At 45.5% G+C, this 21,489-nt stretch overlaps 1 protein-coding gene across 2 annotated transcripts; it reads left to right on the top strand.

The window, feature by feature from the left end:
* The first annotated feature begins 328 nt into the window (after window positions 1–328).
* Window positions 329–3,055, top strand: CHST7 (carbohydrate sulfotransferase 7). Of its 2 annotated transcripts, XM_030469171.1 has the most exons (2): window positions 329–1,767; window positions 2,862–3,055. In XM_030469171.1, the coding sequence occupies exons 1-2, from the start codon at window positions 427–429 to the stop codon at window positions 2,889–2,891; spliced, it is 1,371 nt and encodes a 456-aa protein (XP_030325031.1). In that variant the 5' UTR covers window positions 329–426; the 3' UTR covers window positions 2,892–3,055. The 2 variants fall into 2 exon arrangements, with proteins under 2 accessions (XP_030325031.1, XP_030325030.1); XM_030469170.1 differs by lacking the exon at window positions 2,862–3,055 and having other exon boundaries at window positions 329–2,257.
* The last annotated feature ends 18,434 nt before the right edge of the window (window positions 3,056–21,489 follow it).

Raw genomic sequence — 21,489 nt, 5'->3', positions numbered from 1 at the left:
CCCTCCGGCCCTGCCCGGGGGAGGGAGAGAAGAGAGGAGGGAGTTGCGGGGGGGGGCGAGGGGCGGCCCGGAGCCCCGCGTAGCGGCAGCAGCGGGAGCGGGAGCAGCAGCAGCCCAAGCCCCGCCGGCGGCGGCTCCTCAGGCGGTGGCGGCAGGGGCAGGTGCGGACGCTTCCGCGTCGCGCTGCGAGGAGGAGGAGGAGAAGAAGGAGGAGGAGGAGAAGAAGGAGGAGGCGGCGGCGGGCGGGCGGCCCGGAGCCTGTCCGGCGTGCCCGTGGGCGTGCTCCCCGGCGGGGAGGGCCGCCCGCAGCCCACACCCCCCGGCAACCGCCGCTGCCGCCGCTAACTTTGCTTCTTCGCCAAGAGACGCTCTTCGAGCAGGCAGAAGGTCGGCGGAGCCCCAGCCGGTCCGCAGCTGCCCCCCGCGATGAAGAGCCACCGCCGGCGGTGGCGGTGGCGGGGGGAGCACCGGCGGTTCGCCGCGGTGCTGGTGCTGTACACGCTGCTGCTGCTCCTGCTGGTGCCCTACGCGCTGGACTACGGGTCCAGGCGGGGGCGGACGGACGAGGAGCCGCTGCTGCGGCGCTGCCCCAGCCTGGAGGAGGCTCTGAGCGAATGGGGCTGGGATCAGCAGCCGCTGCTGGACGAGGAGGACGACGAGGATGAGGAGGGCGGCGGCGGCACGGCCGGGGCGGCGGGCAACGAGAGCGCGGCGGGGGGAAAGAGGCACATCTACCTGCACGCTACCTGGCGCACGGGCTCCTCCTTCCTGGGGGAGCTCTTCAACCAGCACCCCGACGTCTTCTACCTCTACGAGCCCATGTGGCACCTGTGGCAGGCCCTCTACCCGGGGGACGCGCTCAGCCTGCAGGGCGCCCTCCGCGACATGCTGCGCGCCCTCTTCCGATGCGACTTCTCCGTCCTGCGCCTCTACGCCGCCCCGCCCGCCCCCCGCGACCCGCTGGCGGCCGCCGCCGCCGCCCCCAACCTCACCACCGCCGGCATCTTCGGCTGGCGGACCAACAAGGTGATCTGCTCGCCGCCCCTCTGCCCCGCCGCCCCCCGGCCCCGCCAGGAGATCGGCCTGGTCGACGGCGCCGCTTGCGAGGAGACGTGCCCGCCGCGGGGGCTGCAGGAGCTGGAAGCCGAGTGCCGCAAGTACCCGGTGGTGGTCATCAAGGACGTGCGGCTGCTGGAGCTGGGCGCCCTGCTGCCGCTGCTGCGGGAACCGGGGCTCAACCTGCGGGTGGTGCAGCTCTTCCGCGACCCCCGCGCCGTCCACAACTCCCGCCTGAAGGCGCGGCAGGCGCTGCTGCGGGAGAGCGTCCAGGTGCTGCGCAGCCGCCACCGCACCGAGCCGCGGGGGCCGCCCCGACACCAGTCCCAGCAGCTCCTGCTGCCGCCCGGCCTGCTGGGGGGCGGCGGGCGGGGGCCGGGGCCGCAGCACCGCACCGAGTTCTTCCTCGGCGGCGCCCTGGAGGTGATCTGCCAGGCCTGGCTCCGCGACCTCCTCCTGGCCCGCCGGGCCCCGGCCTGGCTCCGCCGCCGCTACACGCAACTGCGTTACGAGGACTTGGTGCGGGAGCCCCGCGCCCAACTGCGCCGCCTGCTGCGCTTCGCCGGTTTGACGGTGCCGCCCGCCCTGGAGGCCTTCGTGCTCAACATGACCCGCGGCGCCGCCTACTCCTCCGACCGGCCCTTCCTCATCTCCGCCCGCGACGCCAGGGAAGCCATCCACGCCTGGCGGGAGCGCCTCAGCCGCCAGCAGGTGCGGCAGGTGGAGGACGCCTGCGGAGAGGCCATGAGCCTCCTCGCCTACCCCCTCAGCGCCGCCGACGCCCGGTAGCCCCCCCGGGGAGAGCCCGCAGCCGGGGGAAGGACGAACCCGCGGGGCCGGGAGGGGAATGGGCCGGCTGTGGCGTGGCGGCCTCTGCCTGACCAGGCGGGAAGAGAGGAGCGGGGCCAAGCGCTGGGATTCACCGCGGGCGGGCTGGGCGCTCCCGCAGAGGGCACCGTGTCAGGGAAAGACCCTCTCCGCCTCGGGTAGGGGCAGAGCTGCGGGATCCTGGAACCCCTTCGAGCCGGTGGCTTCTGTGGGGCTGTGTTTCCTCGCCCCGTGCCGAGGGGTGCGCGGAGAGGGCACCTGGGACGTTTTGTTTAAGGGAAGAGTTTGGCCAGAGGTGTCCTGTGGGCAGGCTCGAAGCCCTTTAACGTGAAACCGCCACGACGTGGGAAGCACGGGTGTCCTTCCAGAAAACCCCCAAACTACAGCAAAAGTTAGAATTGCCCTAAATGATGACTCTCGGGAAGGAACTGGAGGGTTTGCTGCTGTGGGAGCATCACCTTTCCCGAGTGCCAAAGCTCTCTCGTCTGTGTCGTATTGCTACTGAAGTGTGTACCAGGGGCTTCTGTGAAGTGGGGTGCAGAGGTCAGCGGAGGCCTGGGCAGGCAGGAGGAGGCCTCTCGTAGGGGAGAGCTCAGCTCTCCTGCTTCTGGTCCGTGGGGATGGACTCTTCCTCTCTGGGCTGCTGGTGCTCCGGGGGAGGGGGCAGTGGATGAGGGAAGAGGGACTGTGCCCTACTCCCATCTGTTGTTGGGGGCAGTGGGGTAAGCAAGCAGTCGTCTGGAGGTGGTAAGCATTTTCCTGCTTACCTGTTTCAAAGATGTTTGTGGCAGAAATTGTTGCTTTTCTTAAAAAGTCTGTAATTCTTTCTAACGTAGGAATTTTTTTTTAATATATTGATAGAGTTAGGTAGTGATGCTTACGTGAGATCCAGGTCACTAACATGTTTGCTGGGGACATGTATAGGGCTGCCTGTAACTGGAAGGCAAACACTCAGTATTTCCATTTTGTTTTCTCAGCCAGATGAGAGAATCACTTTTCTTCCCTAGCTTCCGGGCTGACACATTGTGCCGTGCACAGGGTCCCTCCTGGTCACATCCCTTCCAAACAATAACATCCTCTCAGCTGGCAACTCCTGGACAAAAGCAAGTGTTTCCTAACAAGGCTAAGATGATAAACTAATTGTGAAGTTCTGAAATAAAAGCTTGTGTTAAAAAAAAAAAAAAAAAAAAAAAAAGAAAAGAAAAGAAAAGAAAAGTAAAACCTAAGCGTCATTTTGACTTTAAAATTACATTTTCCTGTAGACACCCTGCAGCTTGTATAAGAAGGTTGTGAATGTGTGTCTGTGAATACCTCTTTTTCTTAATTTCTTAATTTGGGGATAGAAGATTCAATTGTAATTTAGGGATGCAGCATTGTAACACCCCAGGGACTGCTTTTGCAATCTGGCAGTGTCTGAATGGCTCCACACAAGTGTACAGGGTTGTGCTGATGTTTATATGCAGTCTTTGAATACAAACTGAGAACATAAACTTCAAATTAAGGATAATCCAGGATCAGGAATAAACCTACGTTTATATAAAGTGCTGAAAATACAGTTCAGAGACATCACATTATTTAGGAGGAAATGTTTGAATTGGATTGTAGGTTTCTGTGCTCTGAATATTGCCCCATAGAACAGATCAGTGAGTTAGGATGAGCCTTCATCTGCTTTATCTCTTTTCCTTCCTTCACCCTCCCACCTGAGAGTACACTGGCAGAAGAAACAGGTTTCTTTCATTATCTGGCAGGAAAATTAAGTCATAAAAATGTTTTTGGGTGCATCTACCCATTTTGTATGCTTCATACTATCCCACATTCTTTGGTTTCTTCTTGAAGTAAAAATTACAGGTGCTTGCTTTGTGCTGCAACAACCTTCCACATAATCTGGGGGGTGTCTGCATATTCTCTGCCAGGCTGTGAGAGCACAATTTGTCTCTGGGTGTTCTAGTGGTGTTTAACAATGGTATTTATAGATGGACAAGACCTCATTAATAAATGCCTTGATAACAAGTGTCTCATAACCTATTTTGGAAAGCTTTTCTGGGAATATACAAAGCCTGGCTTGCTCTGGCAGGTTTGGGAAGAAAGTAAGATTTTCTTGCATCCCAAAAGATGATATGGTACTTACTTTCTTTTGTTGGGTGGGAGATTAAAATTCAGTATATCTTGCTGGTTGGTTTTCTGCAAGTTGCAGTCACAGATTTGTATGGTGCAACTGTCGAGCATTCACTTCACCTCATTGGGGAATCTCATCTCACTGTCTTAGTGGTAAATGTCTTTCATAAGAAGTTTTTAGAAATCCACACTTGGTTTCACTTGCACCAGTTCATTGTGATGAAGGAAGAATTGTGGCCGTGTAGGTTAGTTTGATGCTTGTGGCTGAGAGGAAAATCACTAATTGCAAATGATTTCCTATTTTCTGAAGTGGTTTCCATGTCTGACATTAATTTTCTATGTCAAGACTTAATTCTCTCAACGAAAATTGTTCACTAACACAATTTCTTTTTATTAGTGATTAATGTAATTTTTTTTCTCACCTCAAGCTATTACAGTTTTTTGTTTTTGTGTGTGTGTGTACTGTGTAAAGGACTGTGTTTGACAAGGTGTGCAAAATACGTGCAATTCGTGCTTTGTACTTAGAGCACCTGTGTTCATTAGAGACTCCTCAAGACATTCCACAGGAATATCCAAAGCCCAGAGCGGGCTCTTAGATCAGGACATGGAAGTGCAACTAAAACTGGGTGTCAGCTCCTTAACACCTGATATTGCAACCTGTGCGCTTCAGTCACTGGAATGATAAATTAATTCTTCCAAAGAAGAATTAATTCCCCTCCAGAAAAGGGAAATCCATTCCTGAAATTCCCCTCCAAAGGAGCACCACTAAGGCTCACAAAGAAATTAATCCCATTTTTCTCTTCAGTATGGTTTGATGGTGTTGGAAAGCATCTTTCAGGATGCTTACAGGAGGTCCTTGTTGGACTTGTAACCCATTTCTTGAAGAAAACAAAAATGTACTGTCAAATGTCAGTGTTGGCAGTTACCTGAAAAGACAGACACAAGTGTGATTAGGACAGGCAGTGTGGAGATTCACTGGCAGAGCTCTTTGGAAGTGAGCAGAACCTGCTGAAACAGGACACCTATGGGTAAACTGCATTTTGAGAGCAGCTGGAGATTTATGGTTCTGTTATCATCTTTTTTACGGTTACTGGGCTCAACTGGGATTTTGAAGTGAAGTTTCAGTTCTACCTGAATGATGCAGGAATCCAAACCATAGCTGCATCTCTAGAGCAGAGGATGGCATGATAATCAGGGGAACAAACCCACCTGAACTTGGGAGGCTTAGAGAGCAGGGCTGAGCCAGTTTTAGTAGTTCAGACTGAGATTTGGGAAAAATACCTCGGTGTACAACCTGATCTGGTTAAAGATGTCACTGCTCACTGTGGGAAGGTGGATTAGATGACCTTTGAAGGTCCCGTCCAACCCAATGCATTCTATGATTACATATAATGAATTAAAAACCTTAATAAAAAGTCATAACAGGAAACAGAAACAAAACTGACACACTCACGACTTATTTCTATCATCTGTTTATACTTAATGTTTGGTCGTTGTTTGTTTGCCTTAAGGGAAGTAGAAACTTGAGGACTATAATTATACATAAAAGGCTGTGATATTTCCACACTGGGATTGTTAATGGCTCCCTTACAACATTATATCTGTTGATTATGTTGATTTTTTTATGTTATTATGTTAATCAACATTATTATGTTGATTTTTGGGGAGACAACTGCAGCAACATACTTGTGAGAAATGCTTAAGGCCAGGAAATACTCAGCCCCTGGTTATTTGCACTCCCTGAAACATTACTGGAGGAGTCCTCATAGATACCCACGGTATGTACTTGCATACTTCAGATTCAATAGAAGTAGTTTAGTAGCTCTCCCAGTTGCAGTATCCTCTGAGAAGTGTTAAACAGTTGTGAAGTTTTTTATTTAACAACTTCAGTATTGCAGGAGTCATTTCAGTCCCCCACCTCACCCTGTCAGTCTGTACATCAAAAAAAGTTCTTAGCTCATACATTAAGTTCTCAATATCACCACTTTTAGTGATCCTGATGATAAAGAAGAGCAGAAGGGCAGAATTTCTGGATTTATGATGGTAATGCAATTAAACAACATTACACTGAAGAGCTGAGCTCTTGAATGACTGTGAATACCAATGAGCCTGGCAGCACCTTTTGTTCCTTTCTTGGGCACGAAGAGTTGCTGCTGAGCCCCCTCATGGTATCTGAAGTATGGGGACAGTACCTATGGTACGAGTCACTTCTCAGAATTACCCTATGATCCATGCAGCACTGGGATAACAAAGATGTTGTTTAGCCATTTGACATGACATCTTGCCACCATGGGGAAGGATATGGGAAAAATACAATTGTCAGAGCAAATCTTACACTAGTAGAAATCTTCACGCCTCACTGACTCTCTCTGTGTGTGTGTGTGTGTGTGTGTGTGTGTGTGTGTGTGTGTGTGTGTGTGTGTGAGGGGCTGGGCACCAGGTTGTCCTTCTCTTGACAGCAATTTAAAGAGGTGGCTGGTAAATCCATGTCTGTGAAGGTGGTGATTTTCAGTACCTGTGGGACCTGTTGCTTGTTGCATACCCTCCAGCAGTCTCTAGCCAGGTGATTCTTGCTTCCAGCACTGAGGCATTAAGCTCCTCTGCTGACCAATGGCACCTGCAGCACCATTCCTTGGTGTGGGTAGATGGGAACAGGGTCTTGCCCTTGCACTTCCAAATTTGTCACCCCCTTTCCAATTGTCCAGCTTTGCCAAACGTCAGCTGTACGTAATCTGAAACTTTTATTCTTAAGGTTAAGGCTCAAATCTGTGTGGGAAATTTCAGTACATGTTCTTCTGAACCCAGAGGAACAGTTTTTGCCATTGTGTTCAAATAATCCCAAAGATGTTTCTCTGAAATGACTTATCACTTCAGTGCTTTGAGACAGGAACTCTGATTAGGTAGGGGAAATGACCTCTGTGTGAAGGATGCCTCCTGCATTTTGTTTTTACCTCTGCTTTCTGTACTGATCAGGCCAAATACATTACTGTTTGTAAAAAACCAGCATGTGCTCAGTAGATGTGGTTTTGGTACGTGTATCTTTATTTTATACAAAATAAAATTGGCCTTGTTTTTATCTTCAGTGAGTATTCTCAATCCTCTCTTCTTTCCCATAGAAAAGCTCAGTGTGGTATAGGATGTACAGCAGTGGGAAGAAAAGCCATGTAAATACAGCTGGGGCTGTGGTGCTGGAGCTTAGCAGGAGGGAATGGGCCATTCCTACTCTCCCACTGATGCCTTCTCCTCCAGCCCCTCTTTCCCTCTTGCAGGTAGCCTTAAGGAAGACTTCCTGATCCAGCATTCAGCTTTCCAGTGCTTAATAATGGCAAGGGCTCAAAGTGAGAGGGAGAAGACACTGGTGATGGATGAGGTAAACACAAGGAGCAGGGGAAAGGAATTGCCTTTGAGTTGTAGAGAGTGGGATTTGTAGGGCAAAGGGCTTGGGTGTGAGGAATGGGGGACTGGGATTTGATGAGGAGGGGCAGCTAGAAGCTGTTTTAATTGGAAAAGGCACCTAGGACCACGTAGGAGGGAAGGATGGGACATAGAGACAGCAACCTGGAAGGAGAAGTAGGGACCAAGAACTGGGCTGCAGTGAGGCACCGTGTGTTGCCCCAGAACATTTTTCAGAGGAGATGGAAGAGGAGAGCTCAGAGGGATGGAGAGCAGGGTGAGGCCAAATCCAAATTGCAGGGGAAACTTTCACTCTCAGGTCTTCCTGCTTCTCTGTGCAAATGGCTGTGCAGACAACTGGTGGTGGTACAGCCCTTCCAGTGGAGTGCTGGTCCATACAGCAATGGCAACTTACCTTCCAGCATCCCTTTTCAGTCCATACAAACACATTTCTCCTGAAAAACAGGCTCTGCTCTTCCCCTCTGCATAAGGAATTTATTAGCTGCCTCACTGCTCTCCTCGCAGCATCATGAGATAGGAGTCATAGGAAGAAGTGCTCCCTGCAAAACTGAAGTTGTAAAGCTTAAGTTTGTTAAAAAAACTGTCTTCCCCCATCTCCCGACACTGGTTCAGGTCATGAGTAGAAGGGATGATGTGAGAGCTGTGTCATCCAGCTGCCTTTGCATGAGGTGCATTTGGGGGTGCCTCTGTGGTCCCTCTGCAGTGGGCACTACTGCCAGCTGTAGAGAAACAAGATAAACCAGGTGCCTCGAGTTGCCAAAGAGTGGATGTGAGTCCACCTGTGCCTGGTTAGGGCAGGCCCCCTATTACCAGGGGGTCAATAAAGGTGGGACACACACCCACAGAAAGCAGCTCAGCTCACTTTTGTGTAAGGTAATGGAGAAGCCAGCAGCTCATAGAGCCTCAGGAGCAAGAAAGGCTCCTCCCCGCTACAGCCAGCCAGCCAGCCAGCAGAACAGAGGGCTCTGGAGGAGATCCTTGTTCATGTTCAAGTGACAAGTGTCTGCACACTGGATTCCAAGGTCCCAGTTCTAGCAGTGATTCATGTGAACCACTGACATCTGTTTGTTTTCAGAATGAGCTTTAAAAAAAATAGCCAAGAAACCTTCCTCTATGGGCATAGTTACAGAGGTGCTCAGTGTCTGTGCTGCAAAGTCAAGCACTGAAGGAAAGCTGCTGCCTTCCCTTCCATGCTCCTTTGCAGCCATATATCACAGGTGGTTGGCTTTTCTACTCTACAGCACTTGGTCAATGCACAAGGACCCATCTGGACCTTGCAGCACATCAGGCACCATGAGCAGTGCCCGGTCTGTGGCAGAAGTTAGAAAGTGTGAAGGAATCTGTCAGGAGACTGAAGGAGGAAAAAAGATGGGGGGCAGCATCTCATGGCTGAGATATTCAAAAGCTCTCAGAGCAACTGGAGTCAGTCCCTGGCGCCAGGCTATCTGTGAGATGTTAGACAAATAAGTTAGCTTTTCTGGAGAGGCCAAGTCAGTATCAGGCTGCCAGAAGCTGCGTGACACACTTGGTATGCTGGAGCTGGCTCTGCAGAGCTGCTGTAGCAGCAATCAGTGTGTGGGTGTGCTTGGAGCACCAGTGGTTCATGGGGTGACTCTGAACCAGCTTCTGATGGAGCTGGTTGGGAAAAGAGCAAATGTAGAGTGGCATTGACATATTATTTCTCCCAGTCACCCAAGTCCCACGGGGATGAATTCAGATGGTTAATAGATAGGGAGAAATGTCAAGAGAAATAACAGCCCTCTGTCCTGGAGAAAAGTGTGTGTTTTATTTAGCCTCAAAGTCAAGGTTGAAAGAGGACAGCAGTGCACAGCAGTGTGAGCAGCACTGGGGAGAGAAGTAATCAAGCCATGGACAGCACTGGCATAGGAACAGATGTTTGTATATAAGCAGTGAATCGTATCAGCCTGGAAGCTGGAAGGTTTTTGGTTTGTTTGTTGTTTTTTTTTTTTTTAAACCATGAGAACTGTGTGGCTGTGGAGCAGGGAGGGAGGGAAAAGACTTCAGTTTAAAAGATAACTTCATTAATTTAGAAATAGGAAGGAACTGATATGGTAGAAAAGCATGTTAGGGGAAGGTATGAAGCTGCGTAGTCCAGCAGCCCTGTGATCCTTAGAAAGTTCTGTACAGAGTGCTGAAGTCTTCTGAAAAATCAGCTTTAATGTAAATAAAGCCACAAGCCCTGGTGTAAAGAAGTTTTCGTGCATTTTGTTTCTGCTCTGTGAAAAGGAGGTAATGCTGACCTACAGGGAAATGTAGAACAGTTTATTCTGGAATGCTCTGCAGTAGGTTAATGTCTCATAATATTTCCTAGGAGGAAATCTGGTACATTTGTCTTTGCTGGTATTTGACTAAATATATTAGACCTGTACAGTAAACCGAGAACAAAGCCCACTCCATTAGCTCAGTAATTTTTGCCCCTTTATTTCTTTTTGAAAAGACAGGAGCTGAGGAGAAAAGAAGGGTGGTTGGTGCTCATGTAAGGAAAAGCTGTGTGATTGTCCACTTGCAATGGGTAGAGATCCCAGCTCTGTAGGCAAGCATAGGGTCACAGGACCCCAGCACTGGGCTACCTGTGCACGAGATGTCTTTAATGTGTTTGGCCATAGATCTGTGGAATGTTTAGTCCCTTATTTATGCACACAGCTGAAGCAGTGAGAGTTTCAGGTGTGCTCAGGATAGCATTAAAGCACACCAGAGATGTAAAGTGCGCTTGTTAAAATAATGGGAAGGGGCTGCAGGAGATCTGCCCAAGTACAGCAGGGGCCTCTCTGATGGGAGATCTGGAAAGCTTTCCTCAGGTTTTCACAGTCATTTCAGATGCTGCTTGAGATGGGATGACTGGGGTGAACTGTCTCCTACCCTCATGTTTTGTTCCTAAAACTAGTTTAAGAACAGTTCATAACTTAATCTCAAATGGATTTAAAGACAAGAGGATGGGACATTTGTCGCCTGCTCCAAGTGGTTCTTAAAAATCATGAAGGATGGAGACTTCCTATCCTCCAGCAATCATTTACATGCCAGATTATCCACTGTTAAAAAGCACTCTCTACCACCTGTTTGAATCATTGATTCACTTTAAGCCTGTTACTGCTTTTACTGGCTGCAGAAAACAGCCTGCTGCCATTTTCTGTGTGCTAGCTCAGTCTTAACACAAGCATATAATTATACAGTTCTTTTTCACCCAACAACCCCCCTAATCAGCTTTTGAGCCTATTAGTTTCCAATTCAGGTCTCAATTTAAAAATTAAAAATCTTGCACTGATAAAGCACTTTGGTTTGTTTATTCTTTCATATTAAACATCTAACACGCTCCATCTGACTCAAGACCCAAAACTACTCTCGGTTCCACCTTAATGCCAACAAGATCAGATCACCAGAGAAATATTTTAGTTATTTATATAACCTCAATTTCTTGCATGAAGAGGTGCTTTTGTGTACCCGAAACCTGGTCTTGGCTGTTTGCAAAGGTTTTTATGTTTAATTATTTGTTGCTCTAAGACATGGAAACTGATGGAAATAGGATCCAACCTTGAGCTGCTGCTTTCCAATCAAGTGAGTGACTGCTGGTTACACTCTGTAGCATATGAGGAGTCACTTTAGCATGAATTTTATTTTGCACCTTAAATTGTAAATTGGAAACCATATCTTCCTATTGATCTCAGTAAATTCTTTGTGAAATATTTGTGTTAAATGGCTTTTCTGGGAACCTACAATTAAAGCAATTGCATTCAGACTGGAAATAACTAACAAGTATTTTTAAAAACTTGTTCCTTAATGGGAGAAGAGTTAAATTTGTGACAAATGATATAGGTTATGTGCAGCTGACTTGATAATTCTACACTAGAAAACGTCCATTCCGCTGCTTTTAGATCTCCATTATAGGTTAACATGTTGCTTGTAACATGGTGATGCTAACCTTGAAGGAAATGGCCAATAAGCAGTTTAAGACTGCATAAACTCAACTTCTTTCTAAAATGAGTTTCAGGTTGCTTGGAGCTCTTATATCTTGCCCAGTCATGCCTGAACTTACAGCTCCACAGATTCCTGTCAGGAGGAATTCCTGCTCCAAGAGACTGAGCTCCCAGGACTGCCCCTGGAGCATTTCTCAGCAGGTGGAGGCAGAGAGTGAAATCCCTTTGTTAGCTACAGAACAGGTGGGATATGCCCCATCCTAATGGCAAAAATCCCACCTCTGTGAAGAGTTAGGCTGTGCCTTTGATAAAGTGTATTTTTAAAACCTCTACTACTGCATGGTAGCAGAAGGTCTAGGGGTAGGTGGGAGGGAAGTCTCTTGTGATCTCGTATAGATCAGCTAAAATAATTTTGAGGTAGACATATAGTTAATACAACTTTTTGATGTTCTAATGATGCTTTGATCTGGGGAATGCAGAAGCAGCATAGGGCCCAATGGGATAATTTCTGAGACTTATTTCTGAATGTCTGCAGGGCTTCATCACTGCTTTACCCAAGAAATGTTCATTCCAATACTGAGTATTTTTAAACCAGCAAAGGTAAAAAGTATCTAGGGAAGATGATATCTACTCCTTGAACTAAACCAGCTGTGGTACTAGAAGCATCTAAATGTGGGCAGTAATTTGAATATTTTAAGTGAAATTAATACTGAGTGAAGTTTAAATCCTTTAAAGGGTCAGGTTTTGGAATAACGGCCCAAAGGTGAAATGAGGCTCAAACAAGAAAAAAAATATATATCCCTCTACGCAGATTTTCTTGGACAGAGGCCCATCACCTTCCTTTTTAGAAGCTTTAGTTTTGGTTATTTTTGTTACTGCTGCCTCAACTCCACACAGCCACAGCATCTTTATAGAAGCAGGCAGTTCCTGGGAGCTTTTAGTTACCTGGGGGAAGTTTTGTTGCCATTTTCCTGTAACATTGAAACAGTTAATTCCATTCTCCTGAAAGCAGAGCTTGCAGAAGCTTGAGGATATTCCTTTCTTACGCCTTTTTAAATGCCAGCAGCTAGCTAGGGTAAACCATATCATGTCTGGTTTACTTTTCCACTAGAAGTTTTCCAACATGCACATTACTTGCACCTGAAGAGACTTTCTCCTATTTCACAAAATCACAGCTGCACTCCCTGTGCCTCCCTCTCCTCTGCTGCCTTCAACCCTGCTGTGCTGTGGGCTCTCTGGGGTCTAAACCCAAACTCCTGCTGCTGGCTGACAGCTCTGGGCTTCTCATTTCATGAAGGACAGGGAACTACTGCAGAGAGTCCATAGCAGAGCCACTGAGATGATTACGGGACTGGAGCCTCTACCATATGAGCCAAGGCTGAGAGAGCTGAGTCTGTTCAGCACGGAGAAGATAAGACTGAGGGGAGGGGGGGGATGACACCAATTCTTATAAATATCTTATATCTTATAAATATTCTTATATATAATATATAAATTCTTATAAAGGGTGGGTGTCCAGAGGGTGGGACTCTTCAGTGTGTCCAGTGACAGGACAAGGGGTAATGGTCACAAAGTGGAACAAGGGAGGTTCAACCAAAACCAGGAAAAACTTCTTTACTGTGAGGGTAATGAAGCACTGGAACCAGGCTGCTCAGAGAGGTGGTGGAGTCTCTGTCTCTGGAGACATTCCAAACCCCACCTGGACACCATCCTGTGCATCCTGCTCCGGGTGAGTGTGCTCTGGCAGTGGTGTTAGACTAGATCATCTCCAGAGGTCCTTTCCAACCCCTACCACTCTGGGATCCTGTGACAACCCTGACCCACAGGCACATGCAGGTCAAGCCCCACTCCTTGGATAACTCAGCCAGCACTTGGCTCCTCAAGGTCTGGGTATCAAAGGACTCAGCTGGGATCAGGCTGCTGGAGCTCCCTGGTCACATCCAACTCCCCAGCACCTCTGGCACAGCAGACCACAAGAGGAAGGCTCAGTTTCTCCCTCAATGTGACTCCTGTTTGCCATTTTAAACCCCACCATCATCACGCAAGGCAAACTCAGCAGTGTAAGAGGGCAGAAGCTATTTTCTGTACAGGATGACTTCTGAGTGAAGGGCGGGACGACACGGCCTAGGGAAGAGCTCTCTCTTCTTGTTGGTGTAAAGACTAAAAGCATGGCTGAAAAGAAAAAGCTGGAATTTCTAGAGAAAGAGAGGCACATTTCAGTACTGTGGTTGGTAATGAAAATTTCACACCATAAACCAAGTACCTGGCTATAACTGGGGCATGTGTTTAATTACTCATCTTTCTAGAAAAAAAAAAAAGTATCTTGTCAAGATGGCTGTATTCCTATCTCAGTGTATGCTTCCCTTTTTCAGATAGTATTTAAATACTAAATGATTACATACAATCTCTTGTCTCATCACGTAAGAGCAGATTTGGTTTTGTTAAGATTTTTAATAGCAAAGGATTCGATACTTTGAAATACTTTGAATACTTTGAAATTTCATTGATCAGATGACTCAGAACCCAGTGTATTTTGAAAAAGTCACGTTTTCAAGGATTACACTACACAAAAACTGAAGGTAAGCTGTCATTTTTTTTCTTAAAAAAAAAACAACAAAAACAACACCACAAAAAAAAACCCAAAACAACAAAAACCCAAACAAAACCCTCAAAGAAACAAAAAGCCAAAAAAGAAAACAGCTCCTAACTTCAAAACACAGGTGACTCACTTTACTTCAAGTGCTTTGCAGAAATGACTTTGTCTTGGATTAGTTTAACAGGAACAGTTTTTACTTCATACACCTGCTCTTTGTTAGGGAAAAGAGATCTATTAACAAAATATATCTGTTTTGAGAATATTGATATCATATCATAGATGTGTTAATCTTGGAACAGAAGCCATGTTAGATTGATAACACTCAGACATCCTTTATTGATTATATTTAAGAAGAGACAGACAGTGTGCAGAATGTCTGCAGCTCTTCAAGCACAGTTTAATTCTGATCACAGTCTCCTAGAATGATTTATATATTTCCCTTATTTCATCCAGTTCAAATACTCAGCTGATGTTAGCATACTGAAAATTTACTGAGTACCCTTACAAAGCTCATTTTTAGAAGGAAGTTCCCACATATTTGATGAAAACACTGAAAAGGAAAAGAAAAATGGTTTGTTCAGATCAAACAAGCAAACAGAAAAAAACAAACCAAAACCACAACAAAAGTAGAAAACAAGTAGTGTTTTAAACATCAAATCTTGGGCCTCCCAAATAAAGGGATTCTATGGTTGTAGGCAGGAAATAGCTGTAATTTTCTTAGATTTCCATTTTCCAAGATAACACTTGATTATGTTGAAGAAAAGTCCCTGTCTCACTAAATAACAGTTTTGATCTTCCTAACTTACCTGATTACAGGTTTCATGTCTTCCCACAGCTGCTGAAACCTACTTATTACTGTACAACCCAAGACTCTTCTCACTTGCAGGCTGACTGCAGAGCTTCCCTTCTTGCCCGTGGGATGAACTTCAGGGCAGGGTGAGTTTGCTTTCCCTGGAAGCTGGAAGAGGTGCCCACACCACCTTGTCAGAAAGTGCAAGGTTTGTGTATATGGTAAGATGGTGTGTATATATAGTCAGATGTGTGTATATGGTAAGTAAAGTCACACCCCCAAATGTGGAGCACCTGCGTGCTTTGGCCAAACTTCCCATCTGGAAAGGATCAAGAACTACTTCCTCCTGAAATTTCCAGTCTCTTTTTACTCATTTTTGACCAAATAGTCAAAACATAGCAGCTCTCAATGACAGGAGGCACTGCTTCCAGCTCTTCTTAAGGAAACAAGAATGGCATAACGTGGGTTTCACCTCCTTTGACTGTAGCTCTAATTAAATTCATGCTCAGATTTGCTTATCCTGTGCTGCCAGAAAATAAAGTGACTCACTGCATGCAAACTACAGGAAAACCCTCAGATTGCATCATTGGCAAGAGAAAGACCATCCCTGCTCAGACAAGGTCATTCTGTGAGCAGAAGCCTTTCCAGTGATTTCCTAAGTTACCTAGAAATGCCATTTCTTCTGTGTTCTTAGGAAAAAAAATGTAAGGTGTGATGGAAAAAAATTATCCTGAGGTGTGAGTTCCAATTTTCTTTAAGCTGAAAAATAATTCCAGTGTAAATTTGATGTGATGAGTAAATACTTCGGTTTTTTTCAGTAGAAAAGATACCAGAGATTTGATCACCAGTGATAGCTGGTGAATACAGTAATCAACTCATCAGTTTCTATGTAACTAGAATAATTTTGGTTTGAAAAGACTTTTAAGCTCATTGAGTCCAATCATTAACCCAGAACTGCCAAGTCCACCATTAAACTATGTCTCTACATGTTTTTTAAATGCCTCTAGGCATGGGACTCCACCACTTCCCTAGGCAGCCTGTTTCAGTGCTGGACAACCCTTTCAGTAAAGAAATTTGTCCTAATATCCAACCTGAATTTCCCCTGGCTCAACTTGAGGTCATTTCCTCTTGTCCTATCACTTGTTACTGGGGAGCAGAGACCAACACCCACCTCAGTACAAGCTCCTTTCAGGGAGCCAATAAATCTGTCACAGTTTAACAGTGGCCCGGCAATTAAACCGAGTGACAGACGCTCTCTATTAATCTCTCTCTCCTCCCTGATAAAGAAAGGAGAGAGAATAAGGGAGAGAGACTTATGGGTTGGAAACTAAACTACACAACTTTAATGAACAGTAATGATAAATAGGAAAAATTACTAAATATATACAAATATACAGGAAAATGGAAACCACATTCCTCCCCCCTTTTCCCAAATAACTCTCACGTCACCACTGAGGCTGCAGGGCAGCCCTGGGAAAGTCCAGGCTGGACTCCTGGAGTTGGCAGCAGTCGGGAACTGGAGGCAGGAACACACAGATATGGGCTGGCACGGATCAGGACCACAGGCAGACAAATGGATGGAATCCTCCCAGGATGCCGGGTGAGGGAAGGGAAGCAGGAAATCAGGAGGTTGGGGGGGGTTGTAGAGAGGGGTAAGATCTCCCCTCAGCCTCTGCTCCTCCAGACCAAAGAATCCTGGTTCCCTTAGCTACTCATCATTGTGCTCTAGACTCTTCACCTACTTTGTTCATCTCTCTTACTGAAAAATTCAGACTAACTCACTGTGTGTTTATGAGAGGAAAAAACCTCACCGCAGCGGTGCCTGGTCTGGGCTGGCAGGACACACTTAGGAAGAGCAATGCAATGCCCCACATCCTCAGTCCTCTGCCAAATTCAGCTTTTCAGAGGATGTCTAAGGCAGAGAGAGGCCAGGTCTGGATTGTGTTCAGCTGTTGTGGGTACAACTGGTCTGGTCAGAAACACTGACTTTTGAACCTGTCAATACACTTTTGAGCATGCAGCCTGTGACAGCAAGTTCCACTGTTTGCTTAGGGCAACAACATTGCCTTTGTATTTGACCTGCTGCAATTCATTCCAGTCAGTACCCTCTCATCTGTTTTAGCAAGGGGTGAATCACCATTCCCTTTTCTAGTTTGCCACACCATTATTAATTTTACAAATATCAAATCTTCGTTTGGTATCTTTTCTACCCCACTGAAAAAAACTGAAGTATTTATCCATCACATCAAATTTACACTGTATTTCTGGTTACCTTTTTGCTCTGCTCTGTGTTTTTTGAGGTTTTTTTTAATGGCATTTCAAACATGACCAAAGGTACATGAGATGCTGGTAGCAGGGACACATGGGAGACTTACAGAGCAGCAGGTTTTTGACTTCAGATCCAAACATTGTTTGCTTTTTAAATAATTTCTACTGTCACCTGAATGCTAACCAGAACTATTCCATTACACTGTATAGCTGGAGGTGTTTTTCACTAAGTATTTCAGCCAACTTTGGGGCTCTGTAATCCTGGGCAATGGAGCATCCCATATATTTTTTACTTTCCTATCCACTTCTTTCTCCAGATCCAGCAGCACAAACCTCTGGATAACATTGCTAGCAACATCTATCGATTGTAGTAATGGGTAAAAAGATAAGAAACAATACCAAGAAGAGAGAAGTGGTGGATTCCCCCACTTTGGAAATTTTTAAGTCTCAGCGTGACAGGGTGCTGAGACATCTCACATAAACAATAACATTAAAAGGGTTGGACCAGATGATCTTTAAGGTACCTTCCAACCTGGCATCCTATGATTCTGTGATACTAATCCTGATAATTGCTGTGGAAAGATGAATCTAAGACAGCACAAACAGACCTTCCAAAGATCTTCTTATAAATGAAGTATCCCATCCTTGCATCATCATTTACACTTCCTACAAACGAATTCAGAAGTTGTAACTCCTCTCTGTCTCAGTTATATTGATGTAAATATCTATGTTAGTGGTGCATATAGTAATGTTTACTTTTAATTGTAGCTTCCAGCCCTCCTAAAAGGAAAATGGATATCAAAGTAACTGTCGGATGTTCCTAGCTGGGAATCATTAATTGTTTTTAAGGGAAGGAACTCCAAATCAATTCTATATTGTGAGAAGTGGGCTCAGTTGCTAGCTTTGCCTTGAGGAAAGAGCTGCCAGTATCAGCTCTTTCCACTTCTGAGCTGAAATACAGAGTTTGTATGAACGTGTCATGCCACAGCAAGTTTTATGTCATTATTAATCAAAGTAGGGGAGGTGACATGTTTCTGACTTGACTTCAAATGTGATCATTTGTTCTCACAGAGCATAACTCCATGTAAAACACTGAACGCCACAGAAGCTAACAACACTGTGTGCTTCCTGCTCCAAAGTCTGTGTGCAGCAATGGAGTATTAAGAAGAAATGGAAAGATGAATTACACTGCTGACCTCAAACCATCATGTTCATACCCAAACTGAAACTTGTTAGCAGAGCAGGAACTCCTTGGAGTTCCAGCATTAGGATTTCTTTTCTTGAGAGAGGAATGCATGGACGAGGCCTTAATCAGCACACTCAAAGCTGCAATTACTGCAATACCTTGTCTACAGGACGGAATGTTTAGCTAAGTATGTACACAAACCAGGCAGTGGCAGAAAGCCCGGCAGGTGTTTTAGATCTTTCTCTGCTACTACTATCCCCAAAACACTGAAGAGCTTTCACAATATTTTGCTTACTCTCTCTTCCCCACCCACTGGCATAGTTAAACACTAATCCCTTACTGCTCAACCTCATTAGGATACCAAGCTCCCAAACAAGAGCTCAGAGCACCTACACACCACGGTGGCACAAAGTGCTGAACACCAAAAAAACAAACCCTGGCCCTGTAGAAAGTTGCTGTCCTCCTTAAATCCTCACAGCTTAAACTACAAATAGGAGAAAGATAGTTGTTGTTATCAACACTATGAAAAGGAAGTATCAGGGGACACATTATTATATTCCAGGTTCCACAAGCACTGGGCTTACACTAATTACACTTCAGTGATGATAAAGAGAGTTGGCACACCTGATTTCTTGCACATGAGATACTCACTATCTCTAGGAAGGAAAGGACATATATTATTATGGCCCTCCCTGACACAGTGCTTGGCTCCCATCCAGCTTGAATCTTTTACACCACACAGGCTTTAGGAGCCTCCGTAACAAGAGAACAGAAGTTTTAGGGCAACCAGGCTGGTGAAGGGACTCGAGCACAGACCCTATGAGGAGAGGCTGAGGGAGCTGGGGCTGTTCAGCCTGAAGAAGAGGCGGCTCAGGGGAGACCTCATCACTCTCTACAACTACCTGAAAGGAGGGTGTAGCCAGGTGGGGGTTGGTCTCTTTTGCCAAATGACTTTCAACAAGACAAGAGGGCATGGTCTTAAGTTGTGCCAGGGGAAGTTTAGGTTAGATATTAGAAAGAATTTCTTTATGGAGAGAGTGATCAGGCATTGGAATGGGCTGCCCAGGGAAGTAGTGGATTCTCCGTCCCTGGAGATATTTAAAAAGAGACTGGATGTGGCACTCAGTGCCATGGTCTAGCAACTGCAATGGTGGTTCAAGGGTTGGACTTGATGATCTCTGAGGTCCCTTCCAACCCAGCCAATTCTATGATTCTATGATTCTATGATCAACTTACCAACAACTCCTGCAACCTTACTGATGTGATTGCACCTTAAATGACTGGAGGGAAGGAGTTCTGAGAATGGCAATCTGATGGAAATCAGGTTAAATGCTGCTTCACCTTTTGTGCTTTATGGACATACCAGAACCAAGACACAGCAAACCTGCAGCACGCATCCAAAACTGGAAAGGAAAGGCAGAGCAGCCTGCTGTCTCCCTTACAGGAAGGAAGCAAACTTGGTTTATTCTAACATGGTTTATGTTCTCCCTGCTCCACCAACACCAGCTATAGGTCATAGCCCTTTCTTTACTTCCAGTATCCCAAACTTAATCAGATAAACTTATGTCAAGTGACCCCATGGGCTGGAAGCTGTTATTCCACAATGACTGTCACTAATTGGCTGTTGTGATCCAGAAGAGTGTCTCCTGGTATTCTGCTTTCTGATGTTAATCTGTGTCAGCATCAAGACATTCAGCCAGGCAATTTGGGACTGAAATTCAGAATCAGACAGTGGATGATAACTTCCTTGATCAAACTGAAATCTGAAAATGGATTTCATAAATATGTTATAACATGGAACTGTGTGACCTACTTCTCCCTGCCTCTGTAATAACAACTTCAGAGGCTTTACTAGTAAAAAAAATAAATCCAATCTATTTCTCATAGCTTAAAGTAATTTAACATTGCAGTGAAACCCTTTTAAGCTGAACATTCAGTTTCTCTGAGGGAATGCAAATCTGGGTTTTTTTGCAAATACAAGTGGGAAAGTCACCGTTAGTTGCAGTATTTCAAATTATTGCCATCCCATCTAATTAGCCACATTTCCATAAGCTAGCAATGCATTTCTAGCTTTGACACTGCTTTCACACTCCCCTCCTCCTTTTAAAATACATATCTTTATACGGGATGCTTTCAAGCTCCAAAAGGTTAAAAAAAAATGCAGGAAACTAGAGCCATCAGAAAAATAAATGAAAAAATATTATGTTAGCAGCAGCTAGAAGTAACCCAAATGTTTTTAATTTCCCCAGGATAAAGATTGGAGCTCCTTTGTGTGCAACTATATGATTCCTTTCTGACTCTGTAAATGAACCTAGGAGGGACATTGGCTATATCCACACAAGCATAACCAGGTATTCAAAAATCCAGGGCTTCTCTCCCTCCCTGCAGGCCCTTTTTACACTCCCAAAATCCCTCATGCAGAGAGTGAAGGCAACCAAAGGAGTCTTCTATTCCAATAGAAATTATGATGAACTGTCTCTCTCAGATACATTTCCAAGACTGAGCTCCAAACCCAATGGCATTTTGGAGGTCTGCAAGTCTATGTAGGGTGGTGCAGAATTGATTATGATCAAAAAAAGTAGCATGGGATAAAGGCATAATGGGGTAAATCCAAACCAGATTGTTTTTTTAATAACCTGAAAATCTGAACTCATTCTGGTATTTAATAACTGTGTCACAGCATTTTAATTTCCATCACAAAAGCTTGCATAAACTGCAAGTATTAAATGAAGATATAAAATTTTAAGTCTTCAGAGACTCAAATATGACTGGTGAAGTATTTACACTCTCTGTTTGTATGTATGCACCTTTTGTAAGGCCCTCCATACATAGCTATCTCATATTATCCTAGAACTGCTTTCAAAATTATTAAAGGCTTTTCAGATTAAAAAAAACCAAAGAAGTAACATGAGATTACTTTTATTTAAAGTGTTCAAAGTTACTTTCCTTGCTCTGGAGTGAGCAGACCAAGTCACTGCTTCCCTGGGAAAGCCTTTGAGTTTGTGATATTTTGGATGGGCTAGTTTACTTACATTTGCATTATCCCATTGCCCTTGTTTTAGGATAAGATATGCAGATGCTTACAGAACTTCTCAGCATTTCAGAGAGTGCAAGATTAATCACAGCAATTGTTTACATGCTGTTCCCACAGTAAAGCTGCCTGTTTAAGCCATTTCCTGGCTTTGTAATTCACTGTTTCCTCCACACTTTCCTTTTCTTTCACTTTGCAGGCTTATTTCCACTGGAAGCTATTTTTCAGAAGGGCACTCCCAAAAATCCCAGACCAAGAAGTATCTGTGGTTTC

Source organism: Calypte anna, chromosome 1, assembly GCF_003957555.1.
Source record: "Calypte anna isolate BGI_N300 chromosome 1, bCalAnn1_v1.p, whole genome shotgun sequence".
NCBI lineage: Eukaryota > Metazoa > Chordata > Aves > Apodiformes > Trochilidae > Calypte > Calypte anna.
This window is presented reverse-complemented; position numbering and strand designations above follow the sequence as displayed.

Bases quoted from the DNA above. Each gene is read 5' to 3' on its own strand.
- CHST7 (XM_030469170.1), top strand. From the start codon at position 427: ATGAAGAGCCACCGCCGGCGGTGGCGGTGGCGGGGGGAGCACCGGCGG.